This window comes from Hemiscyllium ocellatum, chromosome 36, assembly GCF_020745735.1.
Source record: "Hemiscyllium ocellatum isolate sHemOce1 chromosome 36, sHemOce1.pat.X.cur, whole genome shotgun sequence".
Classification (NCBI taxonomy): domain Eukaryota; kingdom Metazoa; phylum Chordata; class Chondrichthyes; order Orectolobiformes; family Hemiscylliidae; genus Hemiscyllium; species Hemiscyllium ocellatum.
Genome location: NC_083436.1, coordinates 19,822,841 through 19,850,655, shown reverse-complemented (window position 1 = coordinate 19,850,655; position 27,815 = coordinate 19,822,841). Strand labels below are relative to the sequence as shown.

General features: G+C 42.3%; 1 protein-coding gene across 1 annotated transcript in view; it reads right to left on the bottom strand.

Annotated features, from left to right (window-relative positions):
• Positions 1 to 27,570, bottom strand: part of mgarpa (mitochondria localized glutamic acid rich protein a) — a 35,218-nt gene extending 7,648 nt beyond the window's left edge. Inside the window, exons 1-4 of the mRNA XM_060851530.1 lie at positions 27,366 to 27,570; positions 18,562 to 18,665; positions 16,638 to 16,743; positions 3,695 to 3,907 (exon numbers count right to left, since the gene is read on the bottom strand). Coding sequence (XP_060707513.1) covers positions 3,695 to 3,907; positions 16,638 to 16,743; positions 18,562 to 18,665; positions 27,366 to 27,456 — 514 coding nt within the window. The 5' untranslated portion in view covers positions 27,457 to 27,570. The remainder of the gene's footprint in view (positions 1 to 3,694; positions 3,908 to 16,637; positions 16,744 to 18,561; positions 18,666 to 27,365) is intronic.
• Between the last annotated feature and the right edge of the window lie 245 nt (positions 27,571 to 27,815).

Sequence of the window (27,815 nt, the reverse complement as noted above, 5' to 3'; positions counted from 1 at the left end):
TGAACAGGCTGGGGCTGTTTTCCCTGGAGCGTCGGAGGCTGAGGGGTGACCTTATAGAGATTTACAAAATTATGAGGGGCATAGATAGGATAAATAGACAAAGTCTTTTCCCTAGGGTCGGAGAGTCCAGAACTAGAGGGCATAGGCTTAGGGTGAGAGGGGAAAGATATAAAAGAGACTAAGGGGCAACGTTTTCACACAGAGAGTGGTATGTGTATGGAATGAGCTGCCAGAGGATGTGGTGGATGCTGGTAAAATTGCAACATTTAAGTGGCATTTGGATGGGTATATGAATAGGAAGGGTTTGGAGGGAAATGGGCCAGGTGCTGGCAGGTGGGACTAGATTGGGTTGGGATGTCTGGTCGCTATGAACAGGTTGGACTGAAGGGTCTGTTTCCATGCTGTACATCTCTATGACTCTAAGTAAGAAGCAGGTTCGACCAAGGAGAGCCAATGTATGTTACCTTCTTGGACTTCGGGAAGGCCTTTGACTAGGTGCTGCACCGACGGTTATTGAGTAAGACAGGAGCCCATGTTGTTGGAGGAAAGGTATTAGCATGGATAAAAGCTTGGCTGTCTGGCAGAAGGCAGAGAGTGGGTATAAAAAGGTCCTTCTCGGAATGGCAGCCAGTGACTAGTGGAGTTCTGCAAGGGTCAATGTTGTGACCATAACTTTGCACTTTATACATTAATGACCTAGATGAAGGAAGTGAGGGAATTCTGGCTAAGTTTGCAGATGATACAAGATAGGTGTAGGGACAGGTAGTATTGAGGAGGTGAGGAGGCTACAGATGGATTTAGACAAGTTAGGAGAGTGGGCAAAGAAATGGCAGATTGAATATGACATGGGAAAATGTGTGGTCATGCATTCTGGTAGGAAGAATAGGGACGGTGACTATTTTCTAAATGGGAAGAAAATTCAGCAGGTTATCCTGCAGGCTGAGTCAGTAGTTAGGAAGGCAAATGCAATGTTGGCATTTATTTTGAAAGGACTAGAATATAAAAGCAGGGATGTATTTTTGAGGATTTATAAGGCTCTGGTCAGACCACATTCAGAACATTGTGAGCAGTTTTGAAGCCCATACCTCAGGAATGATGTTCTGGCCTTGGAGCAGATCTAGAGGAGATTCATGAGAATGGTCCCAGGAATGAAAGGCTTAACATATGAGGAAAGTTTGAGGACTTTGGGTCTATACTTGATGGAGTTTAGAAGGATCGGGGGGAATCTAACTGAAAATGACAGAATACTGTAAGGCTTGGATACAGTGGACATTGGGAAGGAGAGATTTGGACCTGAGGGCAGAGCCTTAGAGTAAAGTGAAGACCCTTAAGAATGGAAATGAGGAGCAACTTCTTCATCCAGAGTGTGGTGAATCTATGGAATTCATTGCCACAGAAGGTTGTGGAGGCCAGGTCATTAAATATATTTAAGACAGAGGTAGATAGGTCCTTGATTGTTAAGGTGATCATAGGTTACATAGGGAGAAGGTGGGAGAATGGGTTTGAGAAACTTATTAACCATGACTGAAAGGTGGGGCAGACTTGATGTGCTGCATGGCCTAATTGCTACTCCAATGTCTTATGGTCTTGGTGTCACAACCAGATTAGCCATGATCTTATGAAATGGCAGAACAGGCTCAGGACCAAGCAGCCTACTCTTGCTCCTAATTCATATGTTTGTGTGTTTTTATTCATGCAATTATCATTACACACAGAGGCACAGAGCTAATTATTATTGTACGAAGAGAAGGAAATGTTTTTAAATCTGTGAACAACAGACCCTGTTCAATCTTTATCACCATATACAGTATAATCGATCAATACAAAACATTCTTATTCTGTTTAATGCACCCGTAATACAAATCATTGTAATTCCCGTAACTTGTTCATTCTGTCCATATATTGAGAATTTAGACCAGGGAAATGTCATCAAGGCAATGTAGTTGCATTTGAAATTAGATTATAACCATGTCAGATTTGAATGCAGCCTTTCTCAATTGCTTTTGGTCATTTAAGGAAAGCATTTCATGGAATATTTGTTTGAAAGATTATGTAAATGAATTGTAGAGTCCTAGGGACTGCAAACAGGACACAACATATGTAAGGAATGGGCTCAATTAGGAGCCTGCTCTCCTCCTTTACTTTCTAACGTTCCTAATCTTTCTAAATAGAACAGATAGACCACACACTAGCCCATAATTTCAAATTTGTGGGGCTTATTTATTAATACCGTAAGGTGCTGTGCATCTGCCATTTGGTAAATGTAGGCGAAAGTGAGGACTGTAGATGCTGGAGATCAGAGTCAAGATTAGAGTGGTGGCTGGAAAAGCACAGCAGGAATTCCTGATGAAGGGTTTTTACCCAAAACGTCGATCTTCCTGCTCGTCGGATGCTGCCTGACCTGCTGTCCTTTTCCAGCCACCATTCTAATCTTGACATTTGGTAGATGTGCCCTGGCACATTTAGGTTTTTACTTTTAAGCAAGACAATTGTTGAAAGTTCAAACCGACAACATTGTAGCAAGGGAAATATGATATCTGGGGCTGGTGTGAACAGCGCAAGCCAGTGAGTAGCCCCTTCATCAATCAAATTGAAAGATTGTGAAAATAATAGTACTGTGAATGGAAGTGGCAAATGAAGAATTTATTGTTAAATCTGGAACAGAAAGGTAAATAAAAGGAAGAAAGATTGTATTAAAAGAGAAGAAAAGACAAAGAGGAAAAGATTTTTTACTTTTATATTTTAATTTTTTTTAAATTTCTGATCATTAAAACCTATGTGTAGATTATATGTGTAGGAGTTAATTGATGGACAGTAATAAACAGCTGAGGAAGAGCAAGATTTCACTTACTGTAGTGAACATATTTCATGTCTACTAGTCAAATAAAGCAACTTCAGAGCATTCGATGCAATTCAATAATGAGGCACACAGCAAAATGTCATTTTTACAAAGCTATTCAAGAGAGTAATGCACCTTGGATACTATGTTTTAGACTGTTGAGTATACCTCAAAGTGTTCAGTGTGTTGTTGCTCATGTTTAATGCCGAAGATTATTAATCTGTCCAAGTAATTTAGTTTGTAAATAAGTCGCCATCACTGAAAAAAAACACTAGCCAGGGAAACGTCATAGTATTCAAATGAAGATAACTTATTGTTCTTCCATTGTCAGCCTACTATAGCTGTGTTTCACAAAACTGTTTTAAAATAATTCACATGGTACACCTATACCTTGTCACACAATTGTAGAAAATTATCAAATGCAGAAAAGTAATCATGAACTTACATCAAACATTTGCTTTGAATAATTTATACTATTATTCCAAACATAGACATATTTTTCCTCATTTAGATCATAAAAATATACACGTTAGTTTAAAAATAATTTTCAAAATAAAGCACTAATACCATTATAATACATCCTGGTTGTTAATTTATCAGTTTGACTTATGAATATTTTCCTATGTTTCTTTTAATTATTGGTATATACACTAATTCTTTGGTTGGATTTATTTAGGAGATTGTATTATTTTTGTTAGAAGTGAAAAATATGGAAAACAAATTGCATTAGCTTATGTTATAGGTAAATTTGCCTGCATAGGCTGACAAAAGAGAACATCCATCTACTGAGCAAATGATAAGCCAATGATGTAGTTCTATTGAAATATATGATTTCTGGCTGGAGAGGTTTTTAACCTTTGACTGAAGCAGGCGCGGTCAGAACGTCCATCACTGCCTCTTCCACAGCAACCTCGCCCTCCAATGGACTCTCACTGGGTTCTACAACCAGTGCAGGATTTTCAGCTTGCTCAATACTTGCAGCTACAGGGATTTTGACCTCTTCTGTTGCTGACTCCGAGGCCTCTTCGCTAGTTGCAACAACGTCAGGAGACTGGACTTCATCCGATTCTAACAACAGATCAACATTGCCGTGTCAAAATATATCCAGGCTCTGTATTAACTACATTTAAAGAGGAACTTTGCCCCAGTCAGATTGATGCAGTGCTGTTTACAGAATCCACAGTGAAATACATCTGCGATTCAAATAATCTGGGTACTGCTCTGGTCACTATTACATTAGATTACTTAGATTACTTACAGTGTGGAAACAGGCCCTTCGGCCCAACAAGTCCACACCGACCCGCCGAAGCGCAATCCACCCATACCCCTACATTTACCCCTTACCTAACACTACAGGCAATTTAGCATGGCCAATTCACCTGACCCGTACATCTTTGGACTGTGGCGCACATCTTTGGACTGTGGGAGGAAACCAGAGCACCCGGAGGAAACCCACGCAGACACAGGGAGAACTTGCAAACTCCACACAGTCAGTCGCCTGAGTTGGGAATTGAACCCAGGTCTCAGGCGCTGTGAGACAGCGGTGCTAACCACTGTGCCACCGTGCCGCCCCCTATGATCTGTTACTATGACATATGACCAGATTCAAAATTGAACTCTCAATCTGTACCGCATTAGTAAACCTCAGGCAAAGCTGTAGCTGCTCTCAGCTCTACTAGATCAAAAATACTGAATGAATCAGTCAATCAATCTAATTCCCTGTCTTCCCTACCCCACCAATCAATCAATACTCGGTTAATCTTACCAAGAATGGACTTTGTGGGTGTACTGGGGGGAGAGCAAATAAGGTCATGACCACTATGAGCTGTGATGTGCATTATATCATAAGAGATTATCATGATTAATGCTCAGCCTACACTCACTCAAGCAGAAGGACTACTCGGACAAGGTGTCACAGGTCAGCAAGTGTCAATTGAGCCATGATGTAACAAGACACAGCTTGTGGTGAAAGCAAGGACAGCAATTTGGAGGAAAGGAGGGAAATTCTGTAATACTCAAAGTAATTGTCAAAGTTGAGATTTAAGATAATTGCAACACTAAGATCCTGGTGAATGCAATGCTAAAAATCCCCATGACAAACAGCACTGCATCTCCAGGCATACATTAGTGGGTCACTTTAAGTTTATTCATATGATGACTGGGGTGAAGTCTTCCATCTAAGTCAAAAATACAAAAATAAATCACTTACAAGCCTCCATACCAAATTAATCTGCCATGCTATAGGCATGCAATTCATTAAAGAAAAATATGACAATTATTAGCCTAAACTCAGAACTGGATTGAAAGAACAAAACACTGAAAGAAAGACAACATTGACAAACAGTAATTCCTCTCTTTATAAAATGTCTCTGGGAGTTAAATGAGGAATATCGTGACAACAGTCATGGTACAAAGACTCTGCATAATATGGACTCTCCAATTATGTGGGAGCCATATGCTTGGTTGTCCATCAGACAGAGTTATAGAAAGGGATTACTGCATAAAAGATAGTAGCAGATGAATCAACGTAAAAACAAGTGGCATAGAAAATATGTTTAGCATTCAAAAAGGCTAACTGAACAAATGCAGTAATTGTGAAAGATGTGCTTCTAATTTCTTACTCACTGCCACAAACACAAAATTTCATTTAATGGTTGGACAGGTCAAACTCTATTTGTGTTAAAGATTAATAAGTTATTTTTGTTGCATTGTTGGCAGTAAGTAAGCACTCATTCAGAAAAATAAAAATCCCAATGGGACTCAAACACCAACATAAGAGGACTACCCCGGTATCCAATTATATATCGCCATTTGGACTGACGAATTCTTGGCATTTTACTCTGTAAAGTGTACATAAAAGATTAAAGAAATTCTGGAAAGGAAATCACACTTTCACATTTATTATTAGCTATTGTTCTACTGTTAAATTAAAAACTGAAATAGGCACATTTTGTTGCAATGGCTAAGATCGATTATGAAAAGGTTAGATAGCTACTATCTAACATGAACACAGAGACAAGAGAATATAGACAAGAGGGAAGAACAAGAAGGATCTACTCTCAAACTGCCCAGACTTGCTCAAACAAAATCAAAGTAGAGATTATATCAATCTCGGAGTCACATACTACCATAGAGGAAGGGAAGGGAGGGAAAAAATAATATATAAGATTAAATTTCTCAGCAGAGAAGAACAAAGAAATTTACTGCTGAGTTTCCTTTTCAAATACTTTAAATATAGTTTCTATCTTTGCTGATCCTGTTTGGAGCTAGGTTCCTTAAATTTGAGGTATTCTTTCCATCAGGTTCCATCTCGATGTCAGGAATCCATCAGTAGCTTACATTAATTGATATCTCAGGCATGAAAGATTCTTATTTACACAATGTGGAATAAAGTTATTAATAGAGTATTCCAGAGGAACCATTACTCTTCGTAGACACTCTAGAACTCTTGAGTTTGGGTATGTTTTGTGCGTATATCAAGTTTATACATATGTGCACTTATGTATGTTTTGTATGAAAATGAAGGTGTATGGCAAAACTCAATGCATAGATTTTCTTTTGTCAGATTTGATTTTCAAAATGTTATGATCCCAAATAGTCCACAATCCCTCTGCTGGAATTGAGAAAAGAAGGCAGAACATTCAGAGTGGCACCCACTCATGCTGGGTTTTCACCTCCTTCTAGAAATTACTTTTGTTCTGTAGAGAATTGGGCTTTTGTTTTGAGGAGAAAGAATTGGGGCAGGGGTTAATCTGACAACAGGCAAAGAGGAAGGTTTGGAGAAATACTCTCATGCATCAGAATTTCCACCAAATCCAACTCAAGTCTTCCAATGCACTTTGAGGGAGTCAAGAATTTACTGCTGCCAGAAATGTAGCTGCTTTAACAACAATAATCTTACTGGAAGTCATTTATTTTTCGCATTTCACTCCAGGCTCACTGGAACTGGTGGATTCCTATTATTTATCACTTGCCATCCTCCCCACTTTCGCCTGCACAAAAGCTATGTCATTTCCAACTTTTCCCAGTTGTAATGAAAGGTTATGACCTGAAACAGTAACTGTACTTCCAATTCCCCAGATATTTCTGAATGTTTCAAGCATTTTCTGTTTCTATTTCAGATTTTCAGCATCCAACGTATTTTGGTTTTCAATGAATTGTTATGTTTACTGGGAATGGGACAAATGGTGCATTGTGATTGGCATTGCTACCATTAATCTGTCGTTTAGATAAAAATATATTTCTTAGGGTGCTCACACTAGTTTTGGTGTGACTGTTAAAAGTCGTACGTTTGTTGGGTGCTTCCTACATTTTTACACTTTTCAAGAAGCATTCTAGGCTCACACTAATTTGGGTTACAGTTCCTTCATAAGGAAGCTAAGCTATTAGCACATCCAAATATTATATTATATACTGTGCAAGCCACTGTCTGGGTTATCTTAAACACATGTACCTAGCTGCATATTACTTAGAACATCTCAAAATGCCTATTAATTAACACAAGCCAATTTAGAATGGTTAGTAGTTAGATGCAGCTTTTAGTTGTTCATGGACTTTGTTCTTCAGCAAAGTTTGAAAATGTGATTTAACATTGTTTCATGCATCGAGTTACAGAATCACAGAACTGTCTGCATCACCTCTCAGAATGAAAAATTCTTCCCACAACCCTGTACATTAATAACTGTAAGCAATAAGATGTAGTAATTTGTACTAAATGTACTCACCATCTTTCTCTGTAAACAAAAGCAGGCCAAGGGAAAGAAAAGAAATTTGTTAATGAAAGGCAAATCAGTTTAATATTTTTAGTTAAAGGAGGTATGAATTTCATGGTAAATTATTTCTTGGAGCAGAGATCACTTTCAAGTGGAGGGAGGGAGCATTTACCATTATACAAGTGATTTGCACTAATTTGTACTTTATTAATTTACATCATCTTTATTTTCATTCTCTGAATGGCTTGGTTTGTAAAATGAAGTAGAAGCAGTCTAATATAACTTTCTTCTCAGAAAAGGGGGAGGCCTTGAAGGGTTAAACTGAATCTTAAATGGTTCTTCAGTCCTTCAAATAAATATCATTAAGCGCAATGTAAGCAGTCACTTTAATACAGTAATCATGAGCACCCTCGATATTTGACACTGCATATGTAAACACCAATTTACATGAGGCTTGAATGGATTTCTGGGATATATCTAAAACCACTGTTCATAATTACAACATAATTGGTACAGCCTCATCATTAACCTCTCTAGATGATATTATAACTACTACTTAACTCTTTAAAAACAGGAGCACAGGCTTTCCCAATCCCAGATTCTTACTGTTCCAGTTCATGTGATAATTCTGTCCATAATCTACTCACTAATATGTGATAATATTTTGAACAGAAATGATGTGCAAATAAATACATTAACAGAATGCAAGGGTGAATGATGCATTACTTAAATGCTTGCATGACTCTATTTTAATGTAGCAAAGCCTTTATTATCCATAAGCTGCTGGAATTTTCAAGGGCCAAAGACTTCCCTGAGACTTGGAGCCACAGAGATGTATAGCACAGAAACAGACCCTTCGGTCCAACTTGTCCATGCTGACTAGATAGCATAAATTAATCTAACCCCATTTGCCAGCACTTGGCTCCTATCCCTCTAAACCCTTTCTGTACATATACCCACTCGGGTGCTTTTTAAATGTTGTAACTGCACAAGTCTCCACCACATATTACTTGCCACTTGTCAGCCCAAACCTAGACACTGTCTAGGCTTTGCTGCATTTGGACATGGACTATTTCAGTATCTGAAGAGTTGTGAATATTGTGCAATCTTCAGTGAACATCCTTACTTTGACCTTACGACAAACGGAAGGTCATTGATGAAGTAGCTGAAGATAGTTGGGTTTAGGTCACTATCCTGAGGAACTGCTGCAGAGATGTCCTGGAGCTGAGATGACTGACTTCCAACAACTATAACCATCATTCTTAGTGTCAGGTAGAACTCCACCCATCATGGAAGCTTCCCTCATCATTCCCATTGACATGTGTTTTGCTAGGGCATTTTGATGTCACACTCAGTCACATATAGACTTGATGTCAAGAGAGGTACAATTCCAAGCAATGTAATTTTACCAGTTTTCTTCTCAGCAAGAGTTTGATGAATATTTCTAAATTCTTATTTAATGGTGTGATTTAAATTTCAAGGCAGATCAACAACCCTTAAACTGACTGAATTCTTCTAACCCTCCCAGCAGCACCAGAATGTACGTTTACCAAATGGTCAGGATATCATCAAACAGCACAAACAGTGAACCACATGGAATAATGTTTGATGCTAACTTGTGGTTTGCATTTAAATACAGTGGGGATTACATTTATTTATATTACTCCATAAATATAATTTCCAAATTACCCAAGAGAAATATGATAGGAGCTATTTTTGATTTTGCTGGCTTTTAAAAGTCAGCAGACACCTACAGAATGAAGGTGGCAGGTTCTTTTGACTTCATTTATATCTACAATTTAAATTTCTATCAGTTTGAATTCTCAAAGGGCACTGTACAAATCCAGCTGCCAATCCATTATGTTGATTTTGCACAGTTATCAAGTTTTATCTCGACATATATTCATCTGTCAGTTACCACAGAACCAACCTGGCACTTCATAGTCTCCCTCTCTTTCTGTCATTTTTGACAAAACAAAACTTTAAAAATATTTTTTCAAAGTATGATAAAGGTTTAGATGGAAAGTGGAGGAAATAGAAACATCAGGCTTCAGTTCAAAAGTAGGGGGCAAATGTTTAAAGTGTGAAGAGAAAGCTTAAAAGAAAGCTAAGGGACAAGTTTTGCATATGGAGGGCATTTCATACATGGAATGAATTACCAGATCCTGGTACAGTTGCAAGATTTAAAAGAAATTTGGATCATTCCATATATATAGGAAAGGTTTAGAGGGCCAAATTCAGGAAAGTGGGATTAGCTTAGAGTGAGAAACTTGGTCGGCGTGGTCAAGTTGGACCAACGTGTCTCTTTCCATGCTGTTTGACTCTATGACTCTGTGAAAGTGATTTTTTATCACCCCCTCACTCTTCGAAATTCTAGTAGAATTATGTCCAGCCTGTCCTCATAAGTCAATCCACTTATTATAGATATCAGTTTAGTAAAGCTCATTTAGAACCATCTGCAATGCATTTACACTCCTTCTTTAGAAAGAAATGCCACGACTCTTGTAGTACAGTGGTAGTGTCCCTACCCCTGAACTTGGAGGCCTGGCTTCAAGTCCCACCTGCTCTGGAGGTGTATAATAACATCACTGAAGAGGTTGATTAGGAAAAGTAGGTTAATAAAATATTTAAGGAGAAACACCAGGACTCTCTTGTGGTGCACTGATAGTGTCCCTATCTCTGAGATAAGAGGCCCAGGTTCAAATCACACCTATTCCAAAAATGTGGTGTAATATCACTGAACAAGTTAATTAAAACCTCTAAAACAGGAATACCTACGTACTAACTCATGCACAAGAATACCTGAATACCTCTGAACTTCAGAATTCTGCAGTCATTTTCGTTTTAAATAATACTTTGCTTTTTCATGCCAAAGCTCATATTTTCCCACATTATACTTGACCAACCAGATATTTGCCCATTCACTTAATCTGTCTCTATCCACCTTCAACATCCTTATGTCTTATTCACAACATACTTTCCTACCCAGCTTGTTGGCTGCAGATGCAGCTACATGCCTTCACTCCCAACATCCAAATTATTGGTGTAAATTGTGAAAAGCTGAGGCCCCAGCACAGATCCCTGCAGGATCGTGGCAGTCAGATTTAGGCAGTCCATCACAAAAAACCCATTTATGCATTTTGTCCTTCAAATCTCCCCAGTCCTCCACTTCCTCCTCCATGTATCTGACCTCCATTTGGACCTTACTTTAAAAGGGATCTTAATGAGTGGAGGTGAGTGTTTGTGACAAGGAAAACTATCTTTTCTCATTCTTCTTGACCTGTCTACAGTGTCCCATTCATTAGATCATACCACCCTCCTACTCCTCACCACCTTGGCCATCCCACGTTTTATTGTTCCTACATTGCTGACTACGTCATCAACTGCTGAGATCTTAAACTCTGGAATTTCTTCAATATATCTCTCCTCTTCTCTCTCTTCTAAGATGGTCCTTAAAACTGACCGCTTTTGACTCCTCATTTCATAGAATCATAGAGATGTACAGACCCTTCGGTCCAACCCGTCCATGCCGACCAGATATCCCAACCCAATCTATTCCATCTGCCAGCACTCAGCCCATATCCCTCCAAACCCTTCCCATTCATATACCATCCAAATGCCTCTTAAATCTTGCAATTTTACCAGCATCCACCACACTCTCTGGCAGCTCATTCCATATACGTACCATCCTCTACGTGAAAACTTTGCCCCTTATTCTCTTTTATATCTTTCCCCTCTCACCCTAAAACTATGCCCTCTAGTTCTAGACTCCACAACCTCAGGGAAAAGACTTTGTCTATTTATGCTATCCATGCCCCTCATAATTTTGTAAACCTCTATAAGGTCACCCCTCAGCCTCCGATGCTCCAGGGAAAATAGCCCCAGCCTGTTCAGCCTCTCCCTGTAGCTCAGATCCTCCAACCCAGGAAACATCTTTGTAAATCTTTTCTGAACCCTTTCAAGTTTCACAACATCTTTCCAATAGGAAGGAGACCAGAATTGCACGCAATATTCCAACAGTGACCTAACCAATGTCCTGTACAGCCGCAACATGACCTCCCAGCTCCTGTACTCAATACTCTGACCAATAAAGGAAAGCATTCCAAACACCTTCTTCACTGTCCCATCTATCTGCGACTCCACTTTCAAGGAGGTATGAACCTGCACTCCAAGGTCTCTTTGTTCAGCAACACTCCCTAGGATCTTACCATTAAGTGTATAAGTCCTGCTAAGATTTGCTTTTCCAAAATGCAGCACCTCGCATTTATCGGAATTAAACTCCATCTGCCACTTCTCAGTCCATTGGCCCATCTGGTCCAGATCCTGTTGTAATCTGAGGTAACCCTCTTTGCTGTCCACAACACCTCCAATTTTGGTGTCATCTGCAAACTTACTAACTCTATCTCTTATGCTCGCATCCAAATCATTTATGTAAATGACAGAAAGTAGAGGGCTCAGCACCAATCCTTATGGCACTCCACTGGTCACAGGTCTCCAGTCTGAAAAACAACCCTCCACCACCACTCTCTGTCTTCTACCTTTGAGCCAGTTCTGTATCCAAATGGTTAGTTCTCCCTGTATTCCATGAGACCTAACCTTGCTAATCAGTCTCCCATGGGGAACCTTGTCGAATGCCTTACTGAAGTTCAGATAGATCACATCTACTGCTCTGCCCTCATCAATTTTCTTTGTTACTTCTTCAAAAAACTCAATCAAGTTTGTGAGACATGATTTCCCACGCACAAAGCCATGTTGACTATCCCGAATCAGTCCTTGCCTTTTCAAATTCAATGTACATCCTGTCCCTCAGGATTCCCTCCGACAACTTGCCCACCATTGAGGTCAGGCTCACCGGTCTATAGTTCCCTGGCTTGGCTTTACAGCCCTTCTTAAACAGTGGCACCACATTTGCCAATCTCCAGTCTTCCGGCACCTCACCTGTGACTATCGATAATACAAATATCTCAGCAAGAGGCCCAGCAATCACTTCTCTAGCTTCCCACAGAATTGTAGGGTACACCTGATCAGGTCCTGGGGATTTATCCACTTTTAAATGTTTCAAGACATTCAGCACTTCCTCCTCTGTAATCTGGACATTTTGCAAGATGTCACCATCTATTTCCCTACAGTCTATATCTTCCATATCCTTTTCCACAGTAAATACTGATGCAAAATATTCATTTAGTATCTTCCCCATTTTCTGTGGCTCCACACAAAGGCCACCTTGCTGATCTTTAAGGGGCCCTATTCTCTCCCTAGTTACCCTTTTGTTCTTAATATATTTGTAAAAACCCTTTGGATTCTCCTTAATTCTATTTGCCAAAGCTATCTCATGTCTCCGTTTTGCCCTCCTGATTTCCCTCTTAAGTGTACTCCTACTTTCTTTATACTCTTCTCAGGATTCACTCGATATATTGTGTCTATACCTGATATATGCTTCCTCCTTTTTCTTAACCAAACCCTCAATTTCTTTAGTCATCCAGCATTCCCTATACCTACCAGCATTCCCTTTCATCCTAACAGGAATATACTTTCTCTGGATTCTTGTTATCTCATTTCTGAAGGCTTCCCATTTTCCAGCCGTCCCTTTACCTGTGAACATCTGCCTCCAATCAGCTTTCGAATGTTCTTGCCTAATACCATCAAAATTGGCCTTTCTCCAATTTAGAACTTCAACTTTTAGATCTGATCTATCCTTTTCCATCACTATTTTAGAACAAATAGAATTATGGTCGCTGGCCCCAAAGTGCTCCCCCATGACACCTCACTCACCTGCCCTGCCTTATTTCCCAAGAGTAAGTCAAGTTTTGCACCTTCTCTGGTAGGTACATCCACATACTGAATCAGAAAATTGTCTTGTACACACTTAACAAATTCCTCTCCATCTAAACCCTTAACACTATGGCAGTCCCAGTCAATGTTTGGAAATTTAAAATCCCCTACCATAACCACCCTATTATTCTTACAGATAGCTGAGATCTCCTTGCAAGTTTGTTTCTCAATTTCCCTCTGACTATTGGGGGGTCTATAATACAATCCCAATAAGGTGATCATCCCTTTCTTATTTCTCAGTTCCACCCAAATAACTTCCCTGGATATATTTCCGGGAATATCCTCCCTCAGCACAGCTGTAATGCTATCCCTTATCAAAAATACCACTCCCCCTCCTCTCTTGCCTCCCTTTCTGTCCTTCCTGTAGCATTTGTATCCTGGAACATTAAGCTGCCAGTCCTGCCCATCCCTGAGCCATGTTTCCGTAATTGCTATGATATCCCAGTCCCATGTTCCTAACCATGCCCTGAGTTCATCTGCCTTCCGTGTTGGGCCCCTTCCATTGAAATAAATGCAGTTTAATTTATTAGTCCTACCTTGTCCCTGCTTGCCCTTACTGTTTGACTCAATTCTGTTCTCAGCTGTACCCGCCCAGATCGATGTCTTTCCTTACTATCTCCCTGGGTCCCACCCCCCCCACCTTACTAGTTTAAATCCTCCCAAGCAGTTCTAGCAAATTTCCCTGACAGTATATTAGTCCCCTTCCAATTTAGGTGTAATCCGTCCTTCTTGTACAGGTCACTTCTATCCCAAAAGAGATTCCAATGATCCAAAAATGTGAATCCTTCTCTCATACACCAGCTCCTGAGCCATGCATTCATCTGCTCTAGCCTCCTATTCCTGCCCTCACTAGCTCGTAGCACTGGGAGGAATCCAGATATTACTACCCTTGAGGACCTCCTTTTTAAATTTCTGCCCAACTCTCTGTAATCTCCCGTCAGAGGCTCAACCTTTTCCCTTTCAGTGTTGTTGATTCCAATGTGGACAATGACCTCCTGCAAGCCCCTCTCCCCCGTGAGAACATTCTGCACTCTCTCTGAGTCATTCTTGATCTTGGCACCAGGGAAACAACACACCATTCGGGTTTTTCTCTGCTGGCCACAGAAACGTCTGTCTGTACCCCTGACTATACAATCCCCTTCCACAATTGATCTCTTGGAAGCCGATGTACCCCTCGTAGAGCCAGTCTCAATACCAGAAACTTGGCTGTTTGTGCTACGTTCCCCTGAGAATCCATCACCCCCTACATTTTCCAAAACTGCATACCTGTTTGAAAGGGGTATATCCACAAAAGACTACTGCCTAGGTGCCGACCTCTCTCACCCTTCCTGGAGTTAACCCATCTATGTGACTGTATCTGAGACTTCCCCCCTTCCTATAACTGCCATCCATCACATACTGTTGCTGTTGCAAATTCCTCATCGCTTCTATCTGTCTCTCCAACCAATCCACTTGATCTGATAAGATTCACATCCAACAGCATTTATGGCAGATATAATCCGCAGTAACCCTTAAACTCTCTTCAAACTCCCACATCTGACAAGAAGTAAGTACGTATCACTGCAAAGGCCATTTTTGCTCCTTCACAATCTACAGATCCAGAAAATAACTATATCTTCCTGCCTCAGGCGACTCTCTGTGTGGAGTTTGCACATTTTCCCCATGTCTGCGTGGGTTTTCTCCGGGTGCTCCAGTTTCCTCCCACAATCCAAAAATGTGTAGGTTAGGTGAACTGGCCATGGTAAATTGCCCGTAGTGTTAGGTGAAGGAGTAAATGTAGGAGTATGGGTCTAGGTGGTATAGGCTTCGGCGGGTCGGTGTGGACTTGTTGGGCCGAAGGGCCTGTTTCCATACTGTAAGTAATCTAATCTAATCTAAACACCGTCTTCTTCCTCTACAAACACTGCCCTAGGTTAAATTAATAGTTATGGCTTACATTTTAAGTTTAATCAAGAGACTTATTTCCAAAAACATATAATCAAGAAAGAATCCACTATACTCACTACTGCAGCCTTTCTCTTGGATAGACTTAAAACAACAATTAACTTATCTGATTCTGTGCTGTGAACTTCGCTCAACAGTTCCTCCAAGATTAGTAGTGAATTTCACTGTTTGTTAATTTTCCCAGATGCACTTCAATGTCCAGCACTACATGAATTCAAACAGTAATGGCAGTAACTGTGCAGGTTCTCTCTCTCTCTCTCTCTCTCTTCTCTGTTATCCATAGAGTCACTACAGGGTGGGAACAGGCCCTTCTGCGCAACAAGACCACACTGGCTCTCCAAAGATTAACCACCAGACTCATATCCCTACCTTATTACTCTACCTTTACCCCTGACTAATTTACCTAACCTGCACATCTTTGGACTGTGGGAGGAAACCAGAGCACCTGGAGAATACCTACGCAGACACAGAGAAAATGTGCAAATTCTACACAGATAGATGCCCCAGGCAGGAGTTGAACCTGGTTCCCTGGCATTGTGAGGCAGCAGTGCCCTAATGACATCCCTTAACGTGATACAATGTCAAATTGTGTTTGATAACACTTGTGTCAAGTACCTTGGGATGTTCTACTATGTTAGAGATTGAACACAAACATAAGTTGCTTTTTTTTATAGATGGAAAAGTAGTTTGTCACCCTACATTGTTGATAACCCCCAAAAAAAGCAGTGTTCTGCGAGCTAAGGCTGAATTTCTCTTTTCCTGCCTCTTTCTGGTGTAAGTATTACCCTGACTCAGAGTACTTAGGTCCTTAATCTATTGTAAGGGCAATCTATGAGCATAACAGCTTTCTCATTTTCTTTCTCTTTCCTTTGTATAGGCTACAGCTGAAGAGAAACCTAATCTCACATGCAATTCTTTGAAGTTTTACTTTTTGTAAACAAAACATTAGATCATTCATGGTTAATCTGACACTATATCTTCCTCTCTGCAGGCATCCTGCCTCTATTCCTGATGAAGGGCTTTTGCCCGAAACGTCGATTTTCCTGCTCCTCGGATGCTGCCTGACCTGCTGTGCTTTTCCAGCCCCACTCTAATCTAGACTCTGGTTTCCAGCATCTGCTGTCCTTGTTTTTACCTATATCTTAGATCTGTCATACCAACCAAATGTGTAAGTAACACTAAATTGCTCCAATCCCCATGTGCCAAGTAATAGATAGAATTACTGACAACAAACTGAAGTTGAGACCAGTGCACCAAGTACATAAAAACCTGAAGAGGTTGAAGATTCTGAAAATAAGAAAGTAACTTACGCTTTGGTTGCCATCCCTTCGCTGTCCATTCACCCTTTGGGCGTCCCATTATCTCCGCAACTCTCTCATTGTACCTGGCTTTGTCCTTGTGGAGAACTTTATATGTCTACATTAACATAAGACAATATTAAATAAATATTTTGAAATGCATTAACATAGGACGTCTCTCCCATATACCTCCATATCATTCTAATGGAAGTCATTTATTTCCTTCCTCTTTGGGTGTTCTCAGCCCATACCACCATACTCTGCTGGGAGACCAGAAAGTTAATCTGCAAGTGGGTCCTTTCTAGCATTGCTCTGTAACAATGGCACAGTGGTTAGCATTGCCCCCTCACAGTGCCAGGGACCCAGGTTCAATTCCCGCCTTGGGCAACTGTGTGGAGTTTGTACATTTTCTCTGTGTCTGCGTGGGTTTTCTCCGGGTGCTCCTGTTTCCTCCCACGGTCCAAACAATGTGCAGGTTAGGTGAATTAGCCATGCTAAATTGCCCATAGTGTTAGGTGCATCCATCAGGGATAAATGTAGGGAAATGAGTCTGGATGGATTACTCTTCAGAGAGTTGGTGTGGGCTTGTTGGGCTGAAGGGCTTATTCCCACATTTTGGGGAATCTAAACTGCCTAGTCGGACATTTCAGAGTGTGTTTCAAGTCAACAATCTCTAAATTTCTCTTTCAATGGGGAGCAACACACCATCGCTCTACACCCAAAGCGCAATGCAGTGTTTGGTGCAGAGAGAATTTTGTTTGTGACTCCATAATGCTACACGTGCTCAAAGTCACCAATTCAGCAGAGACTTGGATCGTAATAGACAAGTGAACTACGCAACAAGATGAAATGCTCAAACTCTACAAGAGATAGTGATGAGTGGATGGACTAAAGGCATCAATGACACTCTTATGGTCACCAGAGCATATTGATCATGAGAGGTGAATGGACAGCCCAGGATGGCCTATTGTACAAAGGAAACGGAGACATTATCCCAAAGCAGTTTAAAGGAGAGATGCTAAAGTACATTGATACAAATAACCAAGAAGTCAAGTCTGAGAAGGACTAATGAAGAAGCCCACTGGCCCAACATAAGCAATGAGATCAAGGACCACATCAGTCAGTGCTGCGCTTGTCATGTGTATCAAGCTAAGCAAGTTAAACAGCAATGATGACAGATGACATCCAGGACAAAGCTGTGAGTAGACAACTTCAATCTCGCAGGAACTGATTATCTTGCCAACTTGGGCCCTACTACTGAACACATTCATTCATGATTTACATTCTCATGTATCAAGGTTTGCGCATGACTGCAGTCTTTTTTTCTCTGTCTTCAGAGAGATTTAAGATGGGATACACTTTGAAACAATCTCTCCTCAACAGTGGTACAAGCACAGCTACTCGTCCTTTCTCTGCCTTGTTAATTAAATCTGTTGCAAACTTGTAGATTTGCCACTGAGTAGAAAGTTCTTTTTATTACACCTTCCATTTCCACCAGCCCTGGGTCAGTAACATTCGCAGCCATTGTGCCCTACCTACTGACTTCACTGTAGGCTGCTTTTTCAGTGGTTTTTAGCAGAATTCAGCAACTCTGAACACTTCTGTGTTCATCTTTTAATAGTTATACTTCTTTATAGTGTTTGAACAGTCAATCTCAGCTCCACTTGGGCACCAATAATGAACTCACAGGGCAACTGTCTGGCTTCTAACATGTCTTTAGTGAAATGGCTGTTAAGGTGGATACCTGCAGTCAGTAGTTCTTGGTAGAGGTCACATGACTTCAGCAAGTCAGGAGGCACATTAAATCAATAATACATTTCTATCCTAAACACACAACTTGCAGCTCAGGAAGAAGGATGACCTCATGTTAAAAGTAGAAGACCACACTCTTATAGGTCATTTATATGGAAGTATAGTTAATGAAACAGAGTCTTACATAAACACTTGCTCCTGCAACCACAGCACCAACCATTAGTGTGTACAGCATGCTCTCACTTGATGATCCTGGAGGACCACCAGAAGACATCTGGCGAATGGATGCTGCAAAGGAATGCAGAGTCATCAGCGTAAGAACTAGATACAGCTGAATTTAGACCTCATCATTGATGTCAACAATGATGGGACAATTTGGCTAAAAATGATCAAAAATCACAAACGCTGGCATTTCTATATTAGATTAGATTACTTACAGTGTGGAAACAAGCCCTTCTGCCCAACAAGTCCACACCAACCCTCCGAAGAGCAACCCACCCAGGCCCATTCCCCTACATTTACCCCTTCACCTTGCATTTGGGCAATTTAGCATGGCCAATTCACCTGACCCACACATCTTTGGACTGTGGGAGGAAACCGGAGCACCCAGAGGAAACCCACGCAGACACGGGGAGACTGTGCAAACTCCACACAGACAGTTGCCTGAGGCGGGAATTGAACCTGGGTCTCTGACGCTGTGAGGCAGCAGTGTTAACCACCGAGCCACCATGCCACCCACTACCACTGTGCCGCCCACTCTATCTGTATATTCCCAACATGTATATCAATATTGTTTGTTATTATATATTGAACAGAGATTCATAATGCATGGTCTTTATTACCTGAACACTGACCATGCATAGTTTTATAACAGAACTGCAGGCTGAAGTCCTCGACCAGAAAGAGAGTAGCCCTGCTGCCAAACAGCCACCATCAGATTAGTGGAGCAGCAGGCTGGATCAGAATAATTGCATTATGACTGCATCCAGGGTGACAGGTATTTACCAGAAAAAGTGCCAGCCATGGTCAGCACCAACTGCACAGTGAGTGAGTGATAAGCTTTGCAGTTTCAGTCGTTACCATTAGATGCAACATCTTCTAAGCTATATATGCTGTGATGACAGCCTGCTGTGTGAAAAACTCCACAAAGTCACACAAATGCATGCTCCTCCAGAACAATCAGGTCTTGTTGTACAGAGCCTCTGATGCCCAAAGGCAACACAAAGAATTGTTAGCTATGTCATCAGTTTGAAAACAACTAGTCATGGAGAAATGGAGAATTAAAGTCACCTTCACTGTCTCTGGCAATGCCATCCTTGGTTTACTCTGCAGTGCGAATGGCAGCTGCTCACCCCACAGTGAATTGTTGTAGCTGAATGCATGGTTTCTGGCTGCCCTGAGGTGGATCAGGCCAATTCAGAGAGCCCTTCAGCCTATCTTACAGCTTCTATAAGCAGCTTGTCTTCTTTGTTGTCTCTGTACCCTCTCCATCTGATGCTGCAGCCCAAGGGTGACTGCAACGAAAGGCCTGTTGTTTGGGAGTAAGTCATGTGGTCAGGGTCTTACAGTTGGAATCAATGTCCTCCTCACATTCAGTTCCACTTCATGTAGATTACACCAATTGAAATCAACTCCTCCAAACACGTAGCATTTTCACAAACTCAGCAAGACCCAGTAGCTGGAACAGCCACAGATACTCAAAAGATGAGCAGTGACTTTGAGCTACAAATATCTCTTAACTTCTGATAATCAAACTCCTGATATTCAGGGTGAGAAGATTGATGAACTGCGGAGAAGAGCCTGACCAGAAATGGGAATAAATAGGACTGGCAGTGGGAAAGCAAGAGGCTAACAGTGGGAATGTGAGAGAATAGATGCAGGAAAGAGCAAGCATGGTAGCAGGGATAAATGGGTCTGGCAATGGAAAACAGTGAGGGCGGCAACAAGAGTGCAAGAGACCGGCTAGGGGTGAGTGTGAGACTGGCACCGGGAAAGCATAAAACTAGCAGCAGGAACGAGAGGGTCTAGCAGCAGGAAAGAGAGGGTCTGGCAGCAGGAAAGAGAGGGTCTAGTAGGAGGAAAGAGAGGGTCTGGTAGGAGGAAAGAGAGGATCTAGTAGGAGGAAAGAGAAGGTCTATCAGCAAGAAAGAGAGGGTCTAACAGCAAGAAAGAGAGGGTCTAGCAGCAGGAAAGAGAGGGTCTAGCTGCAGGAAAGAGAGGATCCAGCAGCAGAAAAGAGAGGATCTAGTAGAAGGAAAGTGAGGGTCTAGAAGCAGGAAAGAGAGGGTCTATCAGCAGGAAAGAGAGGGTCTAACAGCAAGAAAGAGAGGGTCTAGCAGCAGGAAAGAGAGGATCCAGCAGCAGAAAAGAGAGGATCTAGTAGAAGGAAATTGAGGGTCTAGCAGCAGGACAGAGAGGGTCTATCAGCAGGAAAGAGAGTGTCTAGCAGCAGGAAAGAGAGGGTCTAGCAGCAGGAAAGAGAGGGTCTAGTAGGAGGAAAGAGAGGGTCTAGCAGCAGGAAAGAGAGTGTCTAGCAGCAGGAAAGAGAGGGTCTAGTAGAAGGAAAGAGAGGGTCTAGCAGCAGGAAAGAGCGGGTCTAGCAACAGGAAAGAGAGGGTCTAGCAGCAAGAAAGAGAGGGTCTAGCAACAGGAAAGAGAGGGTCTAGCAGCAGGAAAGAGCGGGTCTAGCAACAGGAAAGAGAGGGTCTAGCAGCAGGAAAGAGAGTGTCTAGCAGCAGGAAAGAGAGGGTCGAGCAGCAGAAAGGAGAGGATCTAGTAGAAGGAAAGAGAGGGTCTAGTAGGAAGAAAGAGAGGATGTAGCAGCAGGAAAGAGAGGGTCTAGCAGCAAGAAAGAGAGGGTCAAGCAACAGGAAAGAGAGGGTCTAGCAGCAGGAAAGAGATTGTCTATCAGCAGGAAAGAGAGGATCTAGCAGCAGAAAAGAGAGGATTATTAGAAGGAAAGAGAGGGTCTAGTAGGAAGAAAGAGAGGGCTTGCAGCAGGAAAGAGAGGGTCTAGCAACAGGAAAGAGAGTGTCTAGCAGCAGGAAAGAGAAGGTCTAGCAGCAGGAAAGAGAGGATCTAGTAGTAGGAAAGAGAGGGTTTAGCAGCAGGAAAGAGAGGATCTATCAGCAGGAAAGAGAGGGTTTAGCAGCAGGAAAGAGAGGATCTAGTAGGAGGAAAGAGAGGATTTAGCAGCAGGAAAGAGAGGGTCTAGCAGCAAGAAAGAGAGGGTCTAGCAACAGGAAAGAGAGGGTCTAGCAGCAGGAAAGAGAGTGTCTACAACAGGAAAGAGAGGATCTAGTAGAAGGAAAGAGAGGGTCTAGTAGGAAGAAAGAGAGGGCTTGCAGCAGGAAAGAGAGGATGTAGCAGCAAGAAAGAGAGGGTCTATCAACAGGAAAGAGAGTGTCTAGCAGCAAGAAAGAGAGGGTCTAGCAACAGGAAAGAGAGGGTCTAGCAGCAGGAAAGAGAGTGTCTATCAGCAGAAAAGAGAGGATCTAGTAGAAGGAAAGAGAGGGTCTAGTAGGAAGAAAGAGAGGACTTGCAGCAAGAAAGAGAGGGTCTAGCAACAGGAAAGAGAGGATCTAGCAGCAGAAAAGAGAGGATCTAGTAGAAGGAAAGAGAGGGTCTAGTAGGAAGAAAGAGAGGACTTGCAGCAGGAAAGAGAGGGTCTAGCAACAGGAAAGAGAGTGTCTAGCAGCAGGAAAGAGAAGGTCTAGCAGCAGGAAAGAGAGGATCTAGTAGTAGGAAAGAGAGGGTTTAGCAGCAGGAAAGAGAGGATCTATCAGCAGGAAAGAGAGGGTTTAGCAGCAGGAAAGAGAGGATCTAGTAGGAGGAAAGAGAGGATTTAGCAGCAGGAAAGAGAGGGTCTAGCAGCAAGAAAGAGAGGGTCTAGCAACAGGAAAGAGAGGGTCTAGCAGCAGGAAAGAGAGTGTCTACAACAGGAAAGAGAGGATCTAGTAGAAGGAAAGAGAGGGTCTAGTAGGAAGAAAGAGAGGGCTTGCAGCAGGAAAGAGAGGATGTAGCAGCAAGAAAGAGAGGGTCTATCAACAGGAAAGAGAGTGTCTAGCAGCAAGAAAGAGAGGGTCTAGCAACAGGAAAGAGAGGGTCTAGCAGCAGGAAAGAGAGTGTCTATCAGCAGAAAAGAGAGGATCTAGTAGAAGGAAAGAGAGGGTCTAGTAGGAAGAAAGAGAGGACTTGCAGCAAGAAAGAGAGGGTCTAGCAACAGGAAAGAGAGGATCTAGCAGCAGAAAAGAGAGGATCTAGTAGAAGGAAAGAGAGGGTCTAGTAGGAAGAAAGAGAGGACTTGCAGCAGGAAAGAGAGGGTCTAGCAACAGGAAAGAGAGTGTCTAGCAGCAGGAAAGAGAGGGTTTAGCAGCAGGAAAGAGAGGATCTATCAGCAGGAAAGAGAGGGTTTAGCAGCAGGAAAGAGAGGATCTAGTAGAAGGAAAGAGAGGATTTAGCAGCAGGAAAGAGAGGGTCTAGCAGCAGGAAAGAGAGGATGTAGCAGCAGGAAAGAGAGGAACTAGTAGGAGGAAAGAGAGGGTCTAGCAGCAGGAAAGAGAGAGTTTAGCAGCAGGAAAGAGAGAGTTTAGCAGCAGGAAAGAGAGTGTCTAGCAGCAGGACAGAGAGGGTCTAGCAGCAGGAAAGAGAGGGTCGAGCAGCAGGAAAGAGAGGGTCGAGCAGCAGGAAAGAGAGGGTCTAGTAGAAGGAAAAAGAGTGTCTAGCAGCAGGAAAGAGAGAGTCGAGCAGCAGGAAAGAGAGGGTCTAGTAGAAGGAAAGAGTGGGTTTATCAGCAGGAAAGAGAGTGTCTAGTAGGAGGAAAGAGGATCTAGTCGGAGGAAAGAGAGGGTCTAGCAGCAGGAAAGAGAGGATCTAGTAGAAGGAAAGAGAGGGTCTATCAGCAGGAAAGAGAGGGTCTAGCAACAGGAAAACATAAAACCGACATTGGGAAAGTACAAAGAGACCAGCAGCAGAAAAAAAAAGCTAGGAACTGAACGTAAATAATCAGGTGTTTAAAAATGTTAACACTTTTGATGAGTAAACAAAAATGCTAAATTATTCAATCGTTGCTTTTATTTTTACAAAAGCTATATTTTCACTAATAAGGTGTATGAATAACGAGTAAGGTTTATCAGCAGTAGTGAGATTTATTGATATTGAGGTTTCATATTATTATTGATAAAGCTGTTTGCTATTGGTAAGCTGGACTGGCATTAATAGGGTTTACTGTAGTAACTGGGTTTCCATTAATAAATAGTATACCGACAGGGCGGCCCCAACCTCCAGAGTCCACATCCTGTGCAATGTGGCTAATCTGGGTTGCTTCCCATGTCCTGGATAACCATCTGTGCAGCAAGTGTCATCAGTTTGAGCTTTGGGTTTCATATCTTGAGCAGCAGCTGACTTCACAGCAGTGCTTCTGTGAGGCCGAATGCTCTGTATATAGCACATTTATAAATGTGGTCACCTCGGGGTGACCTACAGTGAGAGAGGGAATTAGATTAGATTAGATTAGACTAGACTTACAGTGTGGAAACAGGCCCTTCGGCCCAACAAGTCCACACCGACCCGCCGAAGCGCAACCCACCCATACCCCTACATTTACCTCCTACCTAACACTACAGGCAATTTAGCTTGGCCAATTCACCTGACCTGCACATCTTTGTGACTGTGGGAGGAAACCGGAGCACCCGGAGGAAACCCACGCAGACACGGGGAGAACGTGCAAACTCCACACAGTCATTCACCTGAGTCGGGAATTGAACCCGGGTCTACAGGTGCTGTGAGGCAGCAGTGCTAACCACTGTGCCACCATGCCGCCCACTGGAATGTGTGACCACTGGAAGTCAAATAACAACTGACAGATATTACAGGAGTAATACAGGAGTACAGGAGTAACAAACAAAAACAAAAGTTGCTGCAAATGCTCGGCAAGTCTGGCATCATCCATGAAGAGAAATCAAAGTTAACATTTTGGGTCTAGTGACTCTTTCTCAGTCCAGGGGTTTCCTGAGTGAATTCCATTATCAGCCCATCATTCAATTTATGAATTCTGATGAGACTGATTTTTTAATTGCAAGAAAATACTTTATTCACAAAAAAAACTTTATCGACATTCACATGTACTAAAGTAGTTACAAAACAACCACCTGATGAAGAAGCAGCACTCCGAAAGCTAGTGCTTCCAAATAAACCTGCTGGACTATAACCTGGTGTTTTGTGACCTTTAACCTTGTCCACCCCAGTCGAACACCGGCACCTCCAAGTCACAGAGTCATACAGCACGGACACAGCCCATTTGATCCAACTCATTTGCACTAACCAGACATCCTAATCTGAGCTAGTCCCATTTATTAGCATTTGGCCAACATCCCACTAAACTCTTCTTATTTACATACCCATCCAGATGCCTTTTAAATGTTGTAATTGTTAGGTACAGTTGTTGCATATCAAGAAAAACATTGGAAATTTATATTCTCCTCAGTGCATTTCTTATTCATGCAGGACACTATTTACATACATTGAGGCAACAAGAGGTCTAATGACTGACCAGACTCACATTAAACATTGGCAGAAAGGCCTGAGACAGTGATATAATTTTGGTGAGACTGATTGGGAGTGCAGCCAAACCTAAGTTCATGGTATCACAGCTGGCTCAACTACACAAGGGTTCAAAGAAGTCTGGTAGAGTTATAGTGATAGACGATGCAATAGTTCAGAGAACAGACTGATGTTCTTGGTCGCAGGATGGTGTGTTGCCTTCCTAGTGTCAAGGTCAAGGATGTCACTCACAGCTGAACACCCTGAGGGAAAACAGCGTACATCCAGCAGTTATGGTCCATTTTGGAACCAATGTCATAGGATGATCAATGGATATCCTGCAGTCAGAATTTAGGCACATTGGTAGAAAATTAACTAGCAGGAGCTCAAAAGTAGTAAGCTCTGAATTACTGTCAGTGCCACAAGCAAGTGAGTTTGAAAACCTCGGAGATTGGGACAGATGAATCAGCGGCCAGAAATGCTAATGCAGGAGGGAGGGCTTTACATTCTTCGGACATTGGGATGGGCTTTGTGTGGAAAAGGACCTGAACAGGTTGAGTAGTTTCCACCCAAACAGGGCCAAGAGAGGGTCGATTATAGCGCAACTGATGATGTGTTGAATAAAGACATCCAGGCGGTATTTGATACTACATCGCACAACAGATTTGTAATCATAGCTGGTGCAAACTCTAACGAATGTGCAGGTACAGATAGACCAGAGTGTATGTCTATTAGTCATTAAAGACTGCAGGACTGGTGGAGACAGCAGTTAATAAAACATACAGTATCCTAGGTTTTATAAATGCAGACATAAAGAACAAAATCATGAGGTTATGATAAACTTGTATAAAACATCAGTTCAGCCTCAGCTAAGGCACAGTGTCCAGTTCTGGAAGTCACATTTTTGGAAGCATGTAAGGACACTGGAGAGAGTGTAGGAAAGGTTTACAATTAGAGGGGGATTGTGGTGACAACAGGCATGATGGAAGCCTTTACAGACAAGCAGGCACTGTGTGGGGGAGAGGGAGGGAGGGAGGGGGGAGGCAAAAGCGCATCAACACACTGGAAAATTAAAATTTTGTGGCTTTGTTCTGAAATCATTTGGCTGCATCTGCTGAGATACTTTGCTGAATCAGCGATAGACCAGAGAGAAGACTGTGTCTCTCTCCCCTCCCCCGCCACCAATTTTATAAGTTTCTATTTTGTTCTATACGTTTCCATTGATTACTAGACTTTATTTTTTGTTACAGTATCCCTCCCGGCTATCTAACTTGTTTAACTTTTCTTGAAAAGAATAAGTTTATGAGAATTGATCATGGGAGGAGGAATTTCAGTGATATGGATACATTGAAGAAGTCAGAAATGCTTTAACCGGAGGACAATACTGAAAGGAAATATGGGTGAAGTATTTAAAGTTACGGTCTGCATAGAATAAATTAGGTGAAAATGTTCCCAATCATCTAAGGTTCGAGAACAAGAGGGCATAAATTTAAAGTAATTAGTAAGAGAAGCAAAAATAATATGGGGAAAAAAAACGCTTTCATGCAACGTGTTGTCAGGATCTGGAGTGCACTGCCTAAGGCAAGTTCAATTCGGTCTTTTAAAGACGGAGTTAGATGGTCAACTGATGTGTAATGAGCAAGGTACTTGGAGATTCAATGTAGACACCTTGGGCCGAATGGCCTCCTGAGCTGTAAACATGCTGTGACTGAGAAAGTAACAACACTGTACTCATCCGGACATCGGGTTTATCTGCTTCTCTCTCTCCATTTCACCAAACATTGCAAAGGCCGGTCAATGAACGCCCGGGAACTTTCATTCATTTTCAACTCGACACCAATGACGACCCAGTCCCCTTCCAAGGAGGGAACAAAATACTCGCACGGAAAACCTCCAAGTCAGCCTTGTACAGGGATTTTAAAAGAGCTTGCTCATTGGTGGCGGGGGAGGGGAGAGGGACACAACCTTCTCTCTGGTCTATCGCTGATTCAGCAAAGTAGCTCAGCAGATGATTTCAGAACAAAGCCACAAAAACACACGCGAGTGAGTGTGGAACCAGTCTGATCTGCTCTCGATACATAAGGTTAAAAAAAACACGCCCGCCCTCTCTACGCCTCCAAAAGCCATTGCTGTGTGGTGAATGAGGATCAGCCTTTTGACATGGGAAAGTGACCTTGGGTTTTTTTTCCTCCTGGAGGACAGTGAGTTCACTGCAGTTTGACCGATCCAACAATATCCGTGCCCCATTTTCTCACAGAAAAGCAGAACTCCGATCCTTTTAAGCATAAAAAAAAATCCACCGCAAATCGTTGACACATTTAAGTGTGACAGAGGGTGGCGGGATGTTTGTTCTTCCGCAGCAATGAATGAGATACTGATCGCTCTATCCTTCTATCGTTTCGTTTTAATCTCATGCCTTTCAGAATTCACGCAGGCTCCTGCACTTACCATTTCTGTACACGTTCCTGATTAATAAGGAGGGGGGCGGGATCCTGGCCAAGGGCACTAGGTTGTGCCAGGCGATTCTGCAGAGATACATGGTGCGTTCGCTTGTCGCTGCAAGTCAGTCTGGGCAGCTAATGGAGGCGGGAGGATGGAAACAGGGAGATCCCGTCTGTCTGCCCACCTCTGCCCGAGCGTCACATCCACCGCAAACGCACAGTCGGAGAAGACAGCGTGACTGGGGGGGGGGGGGGGGGTGGGGGTTCAATCCTGCTGTGTGGCTGCAGCGTTTACAGGTCACGCAAAAACAAAATACTCTGAATAATTATTAAACAACCAAAGAAAAACATCCCCGACTGCCGCAGCGTGCTGGAACCACACCGGCTGTTTACAGACACACACAGCAAACATTACAGCGACATAAGTGAGATGTGTCCAGCGTTTCTCTGCTTATTA